This window comes from Saimiri boliviensis, chromosome 4 (genome assembly GCF_048565385.1).
Source record: "Saimiri boliviensis isolate mSaiBol1 chromosome 4, mSaiBol1.pri, whole genome shotgun sequence".
Lineage (NCBI taxonomy): Eukaryota > Metazoa > Chordata > Mammalia > Primates > Cebidae > Saimiri > Saimiri boliviensis.
Window position 1 is genome coordinate 84908298 of NC_133452.1, and position 15706 is coordinate 84924003.

General features: G+C 37.0%; 1 protein-coding gene across 13 annotated transcripts in view; it reads left to right on the forward strand.

Annotated features, from left to right (window-relative positions):
- SNAP91 (synaptosome associated protein 91) overlaps positions 1–15706 on the forward strand; it is a 148784-nt gene that overhangs the window by 62452 nt on the left and 70626 nt on the right. For all 13 annotated transcript variants that reach the window (XM_074397740.1, XM_074397738.1, XM_074397745.1 and 10 more), the window contains exon 8: positions 2043–2149. In XM_074397740.1, the coding sequence (XP_074253841.1) occupies positions 2043–2149 (107 nt within the window). The remainder of the gene's footprint in view (positions 1–2042; positions 2150–15706) is intronic.

Genomic DNA, 15706 nt, shown 5'->3' on the forward strand with positions numbered 1-15706 from the left:
TTTGGGAGGCTGAGGTGGGCGGATCACGAGTTTAGCAGTTCGAGACCAGCCTGGCCAACATAGTGAAACCCCTGTCTCTACTAAAACTACAAAAAATTAGCCAGGCATGGTACAGGCACCTGTAATCCTAGCTACTCAGAAGACTGAGGTTATAGAACCACTTGAACCCGGGAGGCAGCAGTTGCAGTGAGTGGAGATCGCGCCATTGCACTCCAGCCCTGGCGACAGTGTGAGATTCCATCTCAAAAAAAAAAAAAAAAAAAGTACTGATTTCCCTAGGCCCTGCACTGGTCTGAACAGGAGAGCCTCGTAGCTATGCCTGTGTCAGTGAAATAATACATGTTGCCTTTCTGTGTTAATGCTACTATTACAGAAGCAATTATGAAATTATACCCCAAATCCACAATGATTGACTGCTATTGCTAAGTCCTAAATTATCATGAAGGATACAATTTTAAAAGTATCTAGAGGAGACAGAAAAAACTTGGTTAAAATTTTGGTCACTGGTTTTAAAAGGAAATTGAGATATTCCACTTGGTTTTTTTTTTTTTATATTATTACTGAAGAGCAGATGCAATAATATAAACTCGGATTTGAATTTGGATATTTGAAAGAAATTATTTATATAAAGATTGTTTTAAAAAGAACAGAAAGTATATTTTATCAGAATAAATTCTTATTTTTAAATTTCATAACAAGAAAAGAGTTTCCTCTTATTGCACCATGAATTTATCCATTGCATTAGAAAACAGGACAGAGTAGATAAGAAAGTATCCTTAGATTTGGTCATTTTTTGAAAACACTCTTTTCTCTAAACTCCTAGCAAGTAGAAAACAGTATGTGTTTGTTTTCTTCATCTTTTTGCTTCCCTTAAATACCCTACAGGGGAGGTCCATGTTAAAAGTAAAATTACCCAAAGACTGTCAACAGAAGATAATGAGTAACTGCTCTTGATAATTAGTTCTTTTTGTAATTATATAGTATTAAACTTTCCTTGAGAAAATTAAAAATACTTTTGAGGAAGTAAAATTACATGCTGAATGAAATAACTCTCAAGTATGAGAGAATATAAAAATACCATATATTGAATCAAATCATGTGCAAATACAAAATAATGAACTTATAAAGAAGATGCTGAGCCATCAGGTATAATCCAGAGTTGCCTGGGAACTGCTGTAGACAGACATAGCCTGCTGTGTCTCCATCTGCAATGTCAATAATTATTGACTGAATGATCAATAAATAACTGATTAAAACACTAATGAAGCACGAGTTTTCTTCAAAGTATGTATGGAAATAAATATATTCTCATATTGCAAGTGTAATGGAGCTGTAGTTCCCTAATGACTGAATTCTAGTCTTGGGAGTGTGAAAGAGCACAGCAAAATGAGCTTCTGTTTTTCTGTCTAGAAAGCTAAAGACTGAGAAAGAGAACATAAATACAGACTACAAAGTCAGGAAGGATATAGTAAAACAAAGGTATTTCACAAAACCCTACAGTTTTATAAATAAAAGCTACATGATAATGTTTGAAAGAAATAATTTATGACCCATAAAAGCAAGTATCAACTTAGTGTAGAAAACTTAAATAATTCTTTAATTCAGGAAAGTTTATTGATTATTTTCTTACAATTTATAGATTATTAGTTTATCGTGAGCTAATAAGAAAATAAGGATTTTGTAGACTGCAATCATAAATTTTGAGATTATTATCAGGAAGAATTTGCTGCTATTTTCCAAGACAGGATATTGGAATATATGGAACATGAATTTAACCAGTTGTGGCAGTTCATATATTCTACTTCAGTTCAGTTCTCATTATTTAAATTTTTTTATCTGAGACAGGTGATTATCTTGGAACGTAACACTTTTCCTAATCTATTGAGGTTCCCTTTGTTTAGGTGCCTTAATACGTCATGTAAGTTTTACTGCCAATTGTTTTGATTCAAACATTAAGTTTTAAGTAGCAATCTTAACATAGCTTAGAAAAAAAATAGAATAGAATACTCTATTCAAATTGCTTTTCTCTTTATCTTTCCTAGAAAAGTTTTTTGAAATGAAGAAAGGACAATGTAAAGATGCTCTAGAAATTTACAAACGATTTCTAACTAGAATGACACGAGTGTCTGAATTTCTCAAGGTTGCAGAGGTAAGTAATATTAACTTTTGTGGGGAATATAATTTTTAAAATATTTTCTCAGGTATTTGGAGTATATAATAGAATGTATAAGGGAGTCACAGCATATTAGGGTTGGAAGTGCCTCAGTATATTAAGGTTGGAAGTGACTATGGTAGTCGTCTCATCCAACTTCTCACTCACAGCTCTACTTTGTACACCTACATACTAATCAGATGATCATTCTGCATTTGAATAAAGGTTTCATGGATAATAAGGTCATTTGCTGCTTTGCAAGGTGCTCTGTTCCTCCATTCTACCTAACAGCTATCTTAATTGTTAGAAAATCTTTATTTTCATTGAACATTTCGTTTACTTTTAGAAAAAACCTGTTTATTTTTCTTAGCATGTAAATTATAAATCATAAATTTTGACCTACCTTACTTTGTCAATGATTTATATAAAATGAAAAATAAAACAGAAAATATAATTTGTTTTATAAAGTTTATAAATTGTTTCTTAAGGATATATTTTTATACTTGATTAGAATACCTGTGTAACTATATAGTTGGTGTTCCTGAAATTATCTGTAAATTGGTATTTTTTCTTATAAAATCCAATTAATGATTCATGCTGGTATTGGAAATTATGATATTGTTATTATAGTCATTTGAAAGAATGGCAAGTGTATTTTTATCTTTTGTCAATTAACTGATTACTAGGAACTGACTGGAATGTTGTGTGAAAGAGGTTCTAAGGCTCAGCAGCAAGCCATACAATGCTGTGAATATGGGACATTCATACCATGTTTTTGCTGTTTTTGTCATTTTGAGAATATACTGTAAGAACAAGCATTTTATAGCCACAATTTCAGAAGTATTCTAGTCCATAAATTATGTTTAAAATATTTTATTCATAGTAGTAATAATTGTCACATGCAAATTCTGGGACCAAAGTAATATCACAACATGCTGATTCTTGAACTTTCACTCATACAACATGTAATTAGAATAAACATATTTTTTTAAATATAAGGGAAACAAAAGGTAAAGATTAGCTTATGTAAATAATATATACATTAAAGCAAATTCATGTGTCTTTCCTCATGGGTTTATCAATATTGATAGTCTTTTAGGAAAGATAGAATTACTTGAAATTTTTTATTTTGCTGCTATACAGGTTTTGTATTTGGTATAATTTTGCCATGGTTTAATCGTAATTATCAGCATAATCTAGTAAAATTTGCCAAATTTCTTTTTGCAAAAAGATAAATTATGCCCAAATACCAAGAACAGATTATCTTATTGTTTTATTAAATCTTAGTGTACATTCATTCAAATTTCTCATTTGTTGTTGTACATAAGTAAGGAGCTGGCATGTAGCAGTCTAGGGTATACATTTCTCTAATCAGCATTACAAAGCTGGGCTCAAAGTTCCCAGGATAAAAGTTCTACTTAATTGTCAATTCCTTCTGTCTTAACATGTAAAATTTTACTTTTTGTCTTATGTTAGCACAAGCCCAGCTGAGGCCATTGAGAAAGAGATATACAGAAACCAGATGTCATTTTAAGAGTCTGTCTTTAAATAACTGGATAATAGATTTTAAAATTATTTTTATTTCAACATTATGATTAAGACTTGTTCATGGAATGAATACTAACTTACAAAAAATTTTTAATTGAGTAAACATTAAACCACAATGGGACAACTATAACCATTTGTGTTTTCTTTCACATTTAAATCACATTGTTCATAATTTGAACACAAAATGTTTGAATACCAGTGTTGAGTGGTTGTTATGATTGGTTAATGTAGAAATTTTCAACAAATGTACAAATCTCTCTCTACTGTACAGTACTCATGTAGTCTATCTGTGGATTCATACTCAATAGCCATCCCATAGTTAGTACCATTTACCTGAAAAGTCTCAAGAAGACTTCTAGAATATGATTTTCAAAATACAACTTTATTTATTGGTTATTTGGAAAATAGTAACAGTAAGTTGTCTGTTGTATTTAAGAAAAAGTAATGTAGTTGAACAATTTCTTTGGAAATATTCAAATTTCTGAAATTGCTTGAAGTACAGAAAACTTACTATGTCTTATATTCTTATTCTGAAATCTCCTATGGCAGACAAGTAAAACTTTGTAAAATAATTTTTACAGGTAAGAGATATTTCTGCTAAATACTCTTCTCTTTTATAGAACCAAGTTATTCTTAGTTTTCTATTCTAAGGTGGATATCAGAATCGTAGGAGTTACGTCTCCCAGAATATTTGTATATAGAAAGTGATGAGATTTCTGTAACACACTTCACTTTAATCCTCTAATTATATTGTAGTTCAGAAGTTCAGAGCAATAAAAGTAGCAATGTTGAGGAAGAATTCCTAAATTGTCTCTTTTAAAAGAATTATCCATTTAATGGAAATACATCACCTTTTCTCAAAGTGATTTCAGTATTAGGGATTCCTAATATTTTTATTTTAAAAATCCCTCTTTCAGTGCCTTCTTAGCACAGTAGGCAGCAAGTTAGTCTCATAAAAATGCCTCTTTCATTCACATTAGTATTTTTAAATGGATCATCTAAAGTGGTGTTAAAATGTACAAATAAACAATACAGTTGCTTTAATTTATAATTTATAATAATATAAGTGGACTTAGGAAAGCATCACTGGCCAAGCTGTTCCTAAAGCCAGAGTTCATTAGAAGGTGAATTAGAAGGTGAACTCCAGAGAAGGAAGGAAGGTGGCCAACTAGACAAAGCAAGCAAATGCCTCTCCCACCAAGAGGAACCAAAATATCGAGTGAATCATCACATTGATGATTAACAGATCTTCTGAGGGAAGATACTGAAAATCAATAGAGAGGCAAGACAGACACCATAGTAGAAGAGAGAGGAAGCTGGGAAGCCTGCTGAGAGACACCACATGCCAGCTGCAGTAAAATATGACTATAGTGCCCATCCCAAGGCTCTCCATCTTGCTCTGCAGTTCCTGCTCTCTACTGGCCAGGAGAGATCAGAGCTGCCATTGCTGCAGGACCAGGATGTATCTGATCCACATGCCCCCTCACTTGCTGGCTCCTCCCAAGACTGTCTGCCCACTCCCACAGGAGGACTTCCACAGCACAGCCCCTGCTTCCCTACCTAAGTATTTTGCTGGTGGCCTGGAAGCAGTCCGGCACCCCCAGTGCAGCCAGTGCTTGACCCCAAGGGACCAGAAGACAAATCTGCAGGCCCAGTTTCAACTCCCCAGGACTCAAGCACATTGCCCATGAATATCAAGCTGAGATCTATGGCCTGAGCTCAAGTTGGGGAAGAACCTCCAGTGTCAGAACAAAAAGAAGATTGTGACTTTGGTTCTTGTGCTGGTGCAGGTTTTTGTGCAAATGCAGGAGCTGGGTGTCCCTCCTTTCACAAGACCTGTCTGGGAATGGCGTGGCTAGCCACAGATTCTTTCACAGGGAGCCCTGCAGCCCACATCATCTGGAACAGCTCAGTTATCTGGGAGCAGAAAGCTTGGGACAAGTCTAGCCAGTCAGTATGCTCCCAGGGCAGAAACTGGAGGAAGACCTGTTGGGTCAGAGGAGCACAAGCTGAATGGGCCACATAGCTGTCTGCCAGGCTGAAAAATCTGGGCCACAGGCACTTTTCCACTTGCATACCCATGATGCCATTTCCCTGACCAGGAATCCTTCACCCCAACCCACTGCAACGCCAGACCACAGTAGTCATACCCCACAACCTGCTCTGACTCTCGTAAGCACAATGCCTCCCCAACCCCCGGCCTTACAGATCTCCTAGTGACCTCTCAGCTGGGACCCCCCGCCAAAGGGAGAGGGGAGCACATCCTGCCAATGCCACCTTTGGGGCAAAGAAAACATGGTGCAGCATCAGTAGTTGAAGGGGACAGCACCAAGGCCCAAGGCCTGGAAACAAACTTGGACAGGGAGTTACCTGTTGTGACCTGCCTCCCCTCCCCAGAGCACTGCTCCATACACATTGAAAAATAAGATGGACGTGGCTGAGTAAGAGTGTATTTTCCTGCCCTGATGGCACTGTGAAGTGCCATCTACTAGACTGCAACCTGAATTGCACCACCAAATAAAAATACATTGTTTCACCATGCAACACCTCTGAAATGCACTATAGGAACCCATCTTTAACCTCAGAACCTAGAACAGAGCCTTGACCCTTTGAAAGCACTCAGAAATGAAACCAATAAACTATATACAACATTCACCACAGTCAAACCCTTAAAGGAAAAAAGAATATAAAAACAAAAAGCCCCATTGAAATGACAGCAAATTGACAAAGAAAAAGAAAAGCCAGCTCCCTCAAATGAGAAGGAATCAGCTCAAGAACTTAGGCAATGCAAAAAGTTAGAGAGTTTTGTTACCCTCAAAGGATTAATGCTAGGGAGCATTAGCTCCCTGGCAATGGATCCTAACCAGATGTAATGTCTCAAATGACAGACACGCAATTCAGAATCTGGATGGCAAGGAAGCTCAATGAAATTCAAGAGAAAGTTGAAATCCAATCTAAGGAAGCCGGGAAAATGATCTAAAATATGAAAAATGATGTAGCTATATTTAAAAAGAACTACACTGAACTTCTACAATTGAAAAGTTCACTACAGGAATTTCAAAATATAGTTGGAAGCTTTAATGACAGACTAGATCACACAGAGGAGACAATTTCAGAGCTTGAAGACCAGTCCTGTGAATCAACCCAGTCAGAAAAAAATAAACAAAAATGAACAAAACTACCAAAAAAATTGATATTAAGAAAAGCAACCAAACCTACAATTCATTGGCATTCCTGCAAGAGAAGAAGACAAAGTAAGTGACTTGGAAAACACATTTGAGGATATAATCCACAAAACTCTCCCCAGTCTTGCTGGAGAGATTGACATGTGAATATAAGAAATTTAGATAACCCCTATGAGGTACTATACAAGATGACCATCCCAAGGCACATAGTCATAAAGCTTTCCAAGATCAACACAAGAAAAAAATCTTACTGGCAGCTAGAAAAAGATCAAATCACCTATATAAGGAAACTCATCAAGCTAACAGCAGACTTCTCAGAAGAAACTTCACAAGCCAGAGAGATTGGTGGCCTAACCCATCAAACTAAGCTTCATAAATGAAAGTGAGGTAAAATCTTTCCCAGACAAGCAATTGATAAGGGAATGGGTTACCAATCAACTGGCCTTAGAAGACTTGCTTAAGGGAGTTCTAAACTTGGAAACAAAAGAAATCTGCTACCACAGAAATACATGTAAGTACATAGTCCCTACAAAGCATCTTCACAATTGAGACTATAAAGCAACCAACTAACAATTCCATAACAGGAATGAAGTCTCACATATGAATACTACTGCCCACTGAAAAGACACAGAGTGGCAAGTTGGATTTTATAAAGACTGAACCTTCTGCTATCTTCAGTACATCCATCTCATATAATGACACCCATAGGCTCAAGGTAAAGGGATGAACAAAGATCCATCACACCAATAAAACAAAAAAGGACAGAGGTTGTTACTCTTGTATCAGATAAAACAGACTTAAAACCAATAGTGAAAAAAAGAAAACAAAGAAGGGCATTCCATCATGGTAAAAGATTCAGTTCAACAAGAAGACTTAATTTTTAGCCAGAGGTGAGAGTAGGGGGAAAAAAAGACTAAACAATTCTAAATAAATGTACATACCTAACCTTGGAGCACCTAGATTTATAAAACAAGTACTTCTTGACCTAAGAAAAGACAGCCAGCCACACAATAATAATGAGGGACTTCATCACCCCACTGAAAGCATTAGACAGATCAATGAGGCAGAAAACTAACAAAGAAATTATGATTAATTTGACACTAAACCAATTGGACCTAAGAGACATCTACAGAATACTCCACCCAATAACCACAGAATATATATGTTCTTGTCACCTGCACAGAGTACATACTCTAAGATCTACCACATGCTGAGCCTTAGCACAAATCTTAATAAATTTAAAAATATCAAATCATAACAAGTATATTCTCAGGCCACAGTAGAATAAAAATAGAAATCAATGCCAAGAGAACTCCCAAAACCACACCATTACATGGAAACTGAACAACTTGCTACTGAATGACTTTTGCGTAAACAACAAAATTAAGGCAGAAATCAAAACATTCTTTGAAACAAATGAAAACAGAGACACAACATAACAAAATATCTGTGAGGCAGCAAAGGTGGTGGTTTTAAGAGGAAGGCGGTTTTAAGAACTCCCCTGAGTTCTGGCCAAATGGCTTCTCAAGCAGTTCAAATTGTTACAAAGTTCAGCTGGAGATTTCTTTCTCCCTGTGGCCTTTTCCCAGTGCCTCTGGCTACCCTCCTGAAGGACCCACATCAGGTCAGGCAAAAACAGAGACACAACATATCAAAATATCTGGGAGGCAGGAAAGGCAGTTTTAAGAGGAAAGTTTGTAGCACTAAAAGCCCACATCAAGACGTTAGAAAGATCTCAAATTAATAACCTAGCATCACACATAAAGGAACTAGAAAAACAAGAAGAAACTAATCCCAGAGCTAGCAGAAGAAAAGAAATAGCCAAAATTCGAGCAGAACTAAATGTAATTGATGAGAAGAGGGTATCATGTTGGATGGGAGGCAGGTCTAGATTGCAGCTCCAACTTGGATGGACAGAGCAGCATATGGAGGCTCACATCGTGAATTTTTGCTCCAGAATGACTGCAGGAGTAAATCAGGAATCCTGAGAGGACCCATAGACTCCCCTGAAGAAAGCAGGTTGCTCCTATAAGACCCAGGATACACCGCAAATACTGTGAGTGTCCAAACTGTGGAGGTGGGAAAGGGAGATCATCTGTCCCTGAACACATGCCCCCACTGGGGAAGGCCTAGATAACAGGAGAAGATTTTGACCTTACCTGGAACTTAGTCAATTTAGAGAGCCAAGCAAAATACAGGAATAGTTGAAGCAATGGGAAAACTCTGTGGGCTTTCTGGGTCACCTAGAAAGGCATTTTTGCCTAGCCTCACAGGGGTTCTTCAGGAAGGTTGCCAGAGGCACTGGGAAAAGACTACAGGGAGAAAGAAATCTCCAGCTGAACTTTGTAACAATTTGAACTGATAGAGAAGCCTCTTGGCCAGAGCTCGGGGGAGGGCATGAATCTGGTGTGCAGATACTACAGGCAGGGGAAGAAGAAAAGCCGTATTTGCCTTCGCAGCTGGGAGGTGGGTATCCTGGGGCAAGTTCTCAGCCCTGCTTGCCCACTGCCTGGAAGCTCACTCAGTATTGTTGCTGGGAGGCATCTGGGAGTGAGATTAGTCCTTCAGATTGCATGGGAGCTGGGTGAGGCCTGTGACTACCGGCTTTCCCACACTTCCCTGACAAGCTGCATGACACAGTAGATGCATTCATAATCCTCCTAGGAACATAACTTCATTGACCTAGGAAACTTACCCCCACCTTTCACAGCAGCTGCAGCAAGACCTGCCCAAGGATAGTCTCAGCTCAGACGTGCCTCACCTTGCTCTTGCCCAGTGGTGCTTCCCTATCCACCCTAGTAACTGAAGTCAAGGGCATATACTCTTGGGAGTTCTAGGGCCCTGCCTCCCACCTGTTCCTCCCCATACTATCACAGCTGATGCTCTCTAGAAAGCGCCACCTCCTGGCAGGAGGCCAACCAGCACAAAAATAGTGCACGAAACCACCAAAGCTAAAAACCCTCACAGAGTTCATTTCTGCCACCTCCAGCAGAACAGGTTCTGATATCCATGGCTGAGAAACCCTCAGACAGTTCACATCATAGGACTCTGTGAGACAACCCCCAGCACCAGGCTAGAGCCTGATAGACTTGCTGGGTGGCTAGATCCAGAATAGAGATAACAATTACTACAGGTTGGCTCTGAGGAAGCCACATCCATAGGAAAAGGGGAAGAGTACTACATCAAGGGACGACCCTGTGGGACAAAAGAATCTGAACAACAGCCTTTTAGCCCTAGGCCTTCCCTCTGACAGAGCCTACCCAAATGAGAAGGAACCAGAAAACCAACTCTGGTAATATGACCAAAAAGTTCTTTAACACCTCCAAAAACATCACACTAGCTCACCAGCAATGGAACCAAAGCAAGAAGAAATCCATGATTTACCTGAAAAAGAAATCAGGAGGTTAGTTATTAAGCTAATCAGGGAGGCACCAGGGAAAGGCAAAGCCCAGTGTAAGGAAATCCAAAAAATGATACAAGAAGTGAGGGGAGAAATATTCAAGGAAATAGATAGCAAAAATAAAAAACAATCAAAATTTTAGGAAACAATGGACACACTTATAGAAATCCAAAATGCTCTGGAAAGTCTCAGCAATAGAATTGAACAAGTAGAAGAAAGAAATCCAGAGTTCAAAGATAAGGTCTTCAAATTAACACAATCCAACAAAGGAAACAGAATAAGAAAACATGAACAAAGCCACCAAAAAGTCTGGAATTCTGTTAAACAACCAAACCTAAGAATAATTGGTGTCCCCAGGGAAGAAGAGAATTCTAAAAGTTTGGAAAATGTATTTGGGGGAATAATTGAGGAAAACTTCCCCAGCCTTGCTACAGACCTAGATATACAAATGAATACAAGAAGCACAAAGAACACCAGGGAAATTCATCACAAAAAGATCATCACCTAGGCACATTGTTATCAGGTTATCCAAAGTTAGAATGAAGGAAAGAATCTGAAGAGCTGTGAGACAGAAGCACTAGATAACCTATAAAGGAAAACCTATCAGATTAATAGCAGATTTTTTAGCAGAAACCCTACAGGCTAGAAGGATTGGGGCCCTATCTTCAGCCTCCTCAAATAAAACAATGATTAGCTAAGAATTTTGTATCCAGCGAAACTAAGCTTCATATATAAAGGGGAGATACAGTCTTTTTCAGACAAACAAATGCTGAGAGAATTCACCACTACCAAGCCACCACTACAAGAACTGTTAAAAGGAGCTCTAAATCTTGAAAGAAATCCTGGAAACACATCAAAACAGAACCTCTTTAAAGCATAAATCTTATATGACCTATAAAATAAAAATACAAGTTAAAAAACACAAAACCTCAAGGTATACAGGCAACAAATAGCACGATTAATGGAATGATACCTCACATCTCAATACTGACATTGGATGTAAATGGCCTAAATGCTCCACTTAAAAGTTATGGGATTGCAGAATGGATAAGAATTCACCAACCACCTACCTGCCAACTTCAAGAGACTCACCTAACACATAAAATCTTGCACAAACTTAAGGTAAAGGGGTGGAAAAAGACATTTCAGGAAAAGGGACAGCAAAAGCTAGCAGGAGGGGAGCTATTCTTATATCAGACAAAACAAACTTTAAAGCAACAGCAGTTAAAAAAGACAAGAACATTATATAACGATAACATGCTTCATCCAACAGGAAAATATTACAGTCCTAAACATATATGTACCTAACACTGGAGCTCCCAAATTTATAAAAACAATTACTACTAAATTAGTAATGTATTAGTAATTGAGATAGCAACACAATAATAATGGGGAACTTTAATATTCCACTTGCAGCACTAGACAGGTCATCAAGACAGAAAGTCAGCAATGGATTTAAACTGTACCCTGGAACAAATGGACTTAACAGATATATACAGAACATTCCATCCATCAACCACAGAATATACATTCTATTCAATAGCACATGGAACTTTCTTCGAGATAGGCCATATGATCGGCCACAAAATGAGCCTCAGTAAATTAAAGAAAATTGAAATTATATCAAGCACTCTCAGGCCACAGTGGAACAAAACTGGAGATCAAATCCAAAAGGAACCTCAAAAACCATGGAAATACATGGAAATTAAATAACATGCTCCTTAATGAACATTGGGTCAAAAATGAAATCAAAATGGAAACTTAAAAGTTCTTCAAACTTAATTGAAAGTAGTGACACAACCTATTAAAACCTCTGGGACACAGCAAAGGCAGTGCTAAGAGAAAAGTTTATAGCCCTTACTGCCTACATCAAAAAATCTGAAAGAGCCCATCAGACAATCTAAGGTCACACCTTGAGAAACAAGAGAAACAAGAATGAACCAAACCCAAACCCAGCAGAAGGAAAGAAATAACCAAGATCAGAGCAAAACTAAACAAAATTAAAACAAAAAACAACACAAAAGATAAATGAAACAAAAAGCTGTTTTTTTGAAAAGATAAATAAAATTGATAGACAATTAGGAAGATTAGCCAATAAAGGAAGAGAGAAAATCCAAATAAACTGAATAAGAAAGGAAACAGTAGATATTACAGCTGACACCACAGAAATACAAAAGATTATTCAAAGTTACTATGAAACTAGAAAACCTAGAAGAGATGAATAAATTCCTGAAAAGATACAACCCTCCTAGCTTAAATCAGGAAGAATTAGATAGCCTGAACAGACCAATAACAAGCAGCAAGATTGAAATGGTCATTTAAAAATTGCCAACAAAAAAGTGTCCAGAACTACGCAGATTCATAGCAGAATTCTACCAGATATCAAAGAATTGGTATCAATCCTATTGACACTATTCCACAAGATAAAGAAGGAACCCTCCCTAAATCATTCTACTAAGTCAGTATCACCCTGATATCCAAACCAGAAATGGACGTAATCAAAAAAAAACAAAAACAAAAAACAACACACAGACCAATATCCCTGATTAACGTAGATGCTAAAATCCTTAACAAGATACTAGCTAACTGAATCCAACAATATATTAAAAAGATAATCCACCATGATCAAGTGGATTCATACCAGGGATGCAGAGATGGTTTAACATACACAAGTCAATAAATGTAATATATCATATAAACAGAATTAAAAACAAAAATCACATGATCATCTCAATAGATGCAGAAAAAGCATTTGACAAACTCCAGCATCCTTTTATGATCAAAATTCTCCTCCAAATCCTCATATGAGGGACATAATTCAATATAATAAAAGCCATCTATGATAAACACACAACCAACATAATACTGAATGGGGAAAAGTTGATAGCATTCCTCTGAGAACTGGAACAAGACGAAGATGCCCACTCTCACCATTCCTTTTCAACATAGTACTGGAAGTCCTAGCCAGAGAAATCAGACAAGAGAAATAAATAGCATCCATATTGGTAAAGAGGAAGTCAACCTGCTGCTGTTTGCTGATGATATGAATTGTTTACCTCAAAAACTCTAAAGACTCTTCTAGAAGGCTCTTAGACCTGATATAAATGCAACTAAGTCTCTGGATACAAAATTAATGTGCACAAATCAGTAGCTCTGCTATACACCAACAGCAACCAAGCCGAGAATCAAATCAAGAACTCAACCCCTTTTACAATAGTTGCAAAAAAAAAAAATACTTAGGAATATACCTAACCAAGGAAGTGAAAGACATCTACAAGAAAAACTACAAAACACTGCTGAAAGAAATCATAGACAACACAAAGGAAAACACATCCCATGCTCATGGATGGGTAGAATCCATATTGTGAAAATGACCATACTGCCAAAAGCTATCTACAAATTCAATGCAATTCCCATCAAAATCCCACGATTATTTTTCACAGAATTAGAAAAAAAAATTCTAAAATTCATATGGAACCAAAAAAGAGCCTGTATAGCCAAAGCAAGACTAAGCAAAAAGAACAAATTTAGAGGTGTCACATTACCTGATTTCAAACTACACTATAAGGCCATAGTCACTAAAACAGCATAGTACTGGTATAGAAATAGGCACATAGACCAGTGGATCAGAACAGAGAACCTAGAAATAAATCCAAATACTTACAGCCTACTGATCTTCAACAAAGCCAACAAAAAACAAAGTGGGGAAAGGACACCCTTTGCAAGAAATGGTGCTGAAATAATTGGCTAGCCACATGTAGGAGAATGAAACTGGATCCTAATCTCTCACCATATATAAAAATCAACTCAAGATGAATTAAGGACTTAACCTAAGATCTGAAACTATAAAAATTCTGGAATATGACTTTGGAAAAACTCTTCTAGACATTGACATAGACAAGGTTTTCATGACCAGGAACCCAAAAGCAAATGCAATAAAAACAAAGATAAGTTTCTGAGACTTAACTAAACCAAAGAGCTTTTGCAAGGCAAAAGGAATAGTCAGCAGAGTAAATGGACAACCCTCACACTGGGAAAAAAATGTTCACAATCTATACATCTGACAAAGGACTAAAATCCAGAATCCACAATAAACTCAAATCAGCAAGAAGAAAAAAACAATTGCATCAAAAAGTGGGCTAAGGTCATGAATAGACAATTCTCAAAAGAAGATAACACAAATGGCCAACAGCCATATGAAAAAAAATGCTTAACTTCACTAATGATCAGGGAAATGCAAATCAAAAACCACAATTCAATACCATCTTACTCTTGCAAGAATGGCCATAATAAAAAAATCAAAAAACTAGATATTGGCATGGATGTGGTGAACAGGGAACACTTCTACACTACTGGGGGGAATGTAAACTAGTACAGCCACTATGGAAAACAGTGTAGAGATTCCTTAAAGAACTAAAAGTAGAACTAACATTTGATCCAGCAGTCCCACTACTGGGTATCTACCTAGAGGAAAAGAAGTCATATGAAAACGATACTTGCACACACACGTTTATAGCCATAAAATTCACAATTGCAAAATCCTGGAACCAACCCAAATGCCTACCAATCAGTGAATGGATAAATAAACTGTGGTGTGTATATACAATGGAATATAACTCAGCCATAAAAAGAATGAGTTAATGGCATTCACAGCAACCTGGATGAGATTAGAGACTATTATTCTAAGTAAAGTAACTCAGGAATGGAAAACCAAACATCATATGTTCTCACTCATAAGTGGGAGCTAAGCTATGAGGATGCAAAGACATAAGAATGACATAATGGACTTTGGGGACTCAGGGAAAGGGTGGAAAGGGAGTGAGGGATAAAAAACTACAAATAGGGTGCAGTGTATACTTCTCAGGTGATGGGTGCTTCAAAATCTCACAGATCACCACTGAAGAACTTACTTATGTAACCAAACACCACCTCACCTATTCCCCAATAACTTACAGAAATTAAATAAATAAATGGAATTGACACCCCCCAAAACATACAAAGAATCAGTGAAATAAAAAAAAAAACAAGACTGATCAACCACTAGCTAGATTAACACAAAAAGAGAGAAGACCCAAATAAGCACAGTCATACATGACACAGGTGACATTACAAATGATCCCACAAAAATAGAAAAAATCCTCTAGACTACTATGAACATCTCTGTGCACACAAAGTAGAAATCTAGAGGAAATGAATAAATTTCTAGAAACACAACTTTTCAAGATTGGACCAGGAAGAAATTGGAAGTCTGTTATTGGTCTGAAAGAACAATAACAAGTTCTGTAACTGACTTCAGTAGTAAAATACCTACTAACCAATAAAAGCCTTGGGCCAAATAGATTCACAGCTAAATTCTACCAGGTATAAAAAGAAGACTGGTAGCAATCCTACTGAAACTATTTCAATAAATTGAGCATGGGG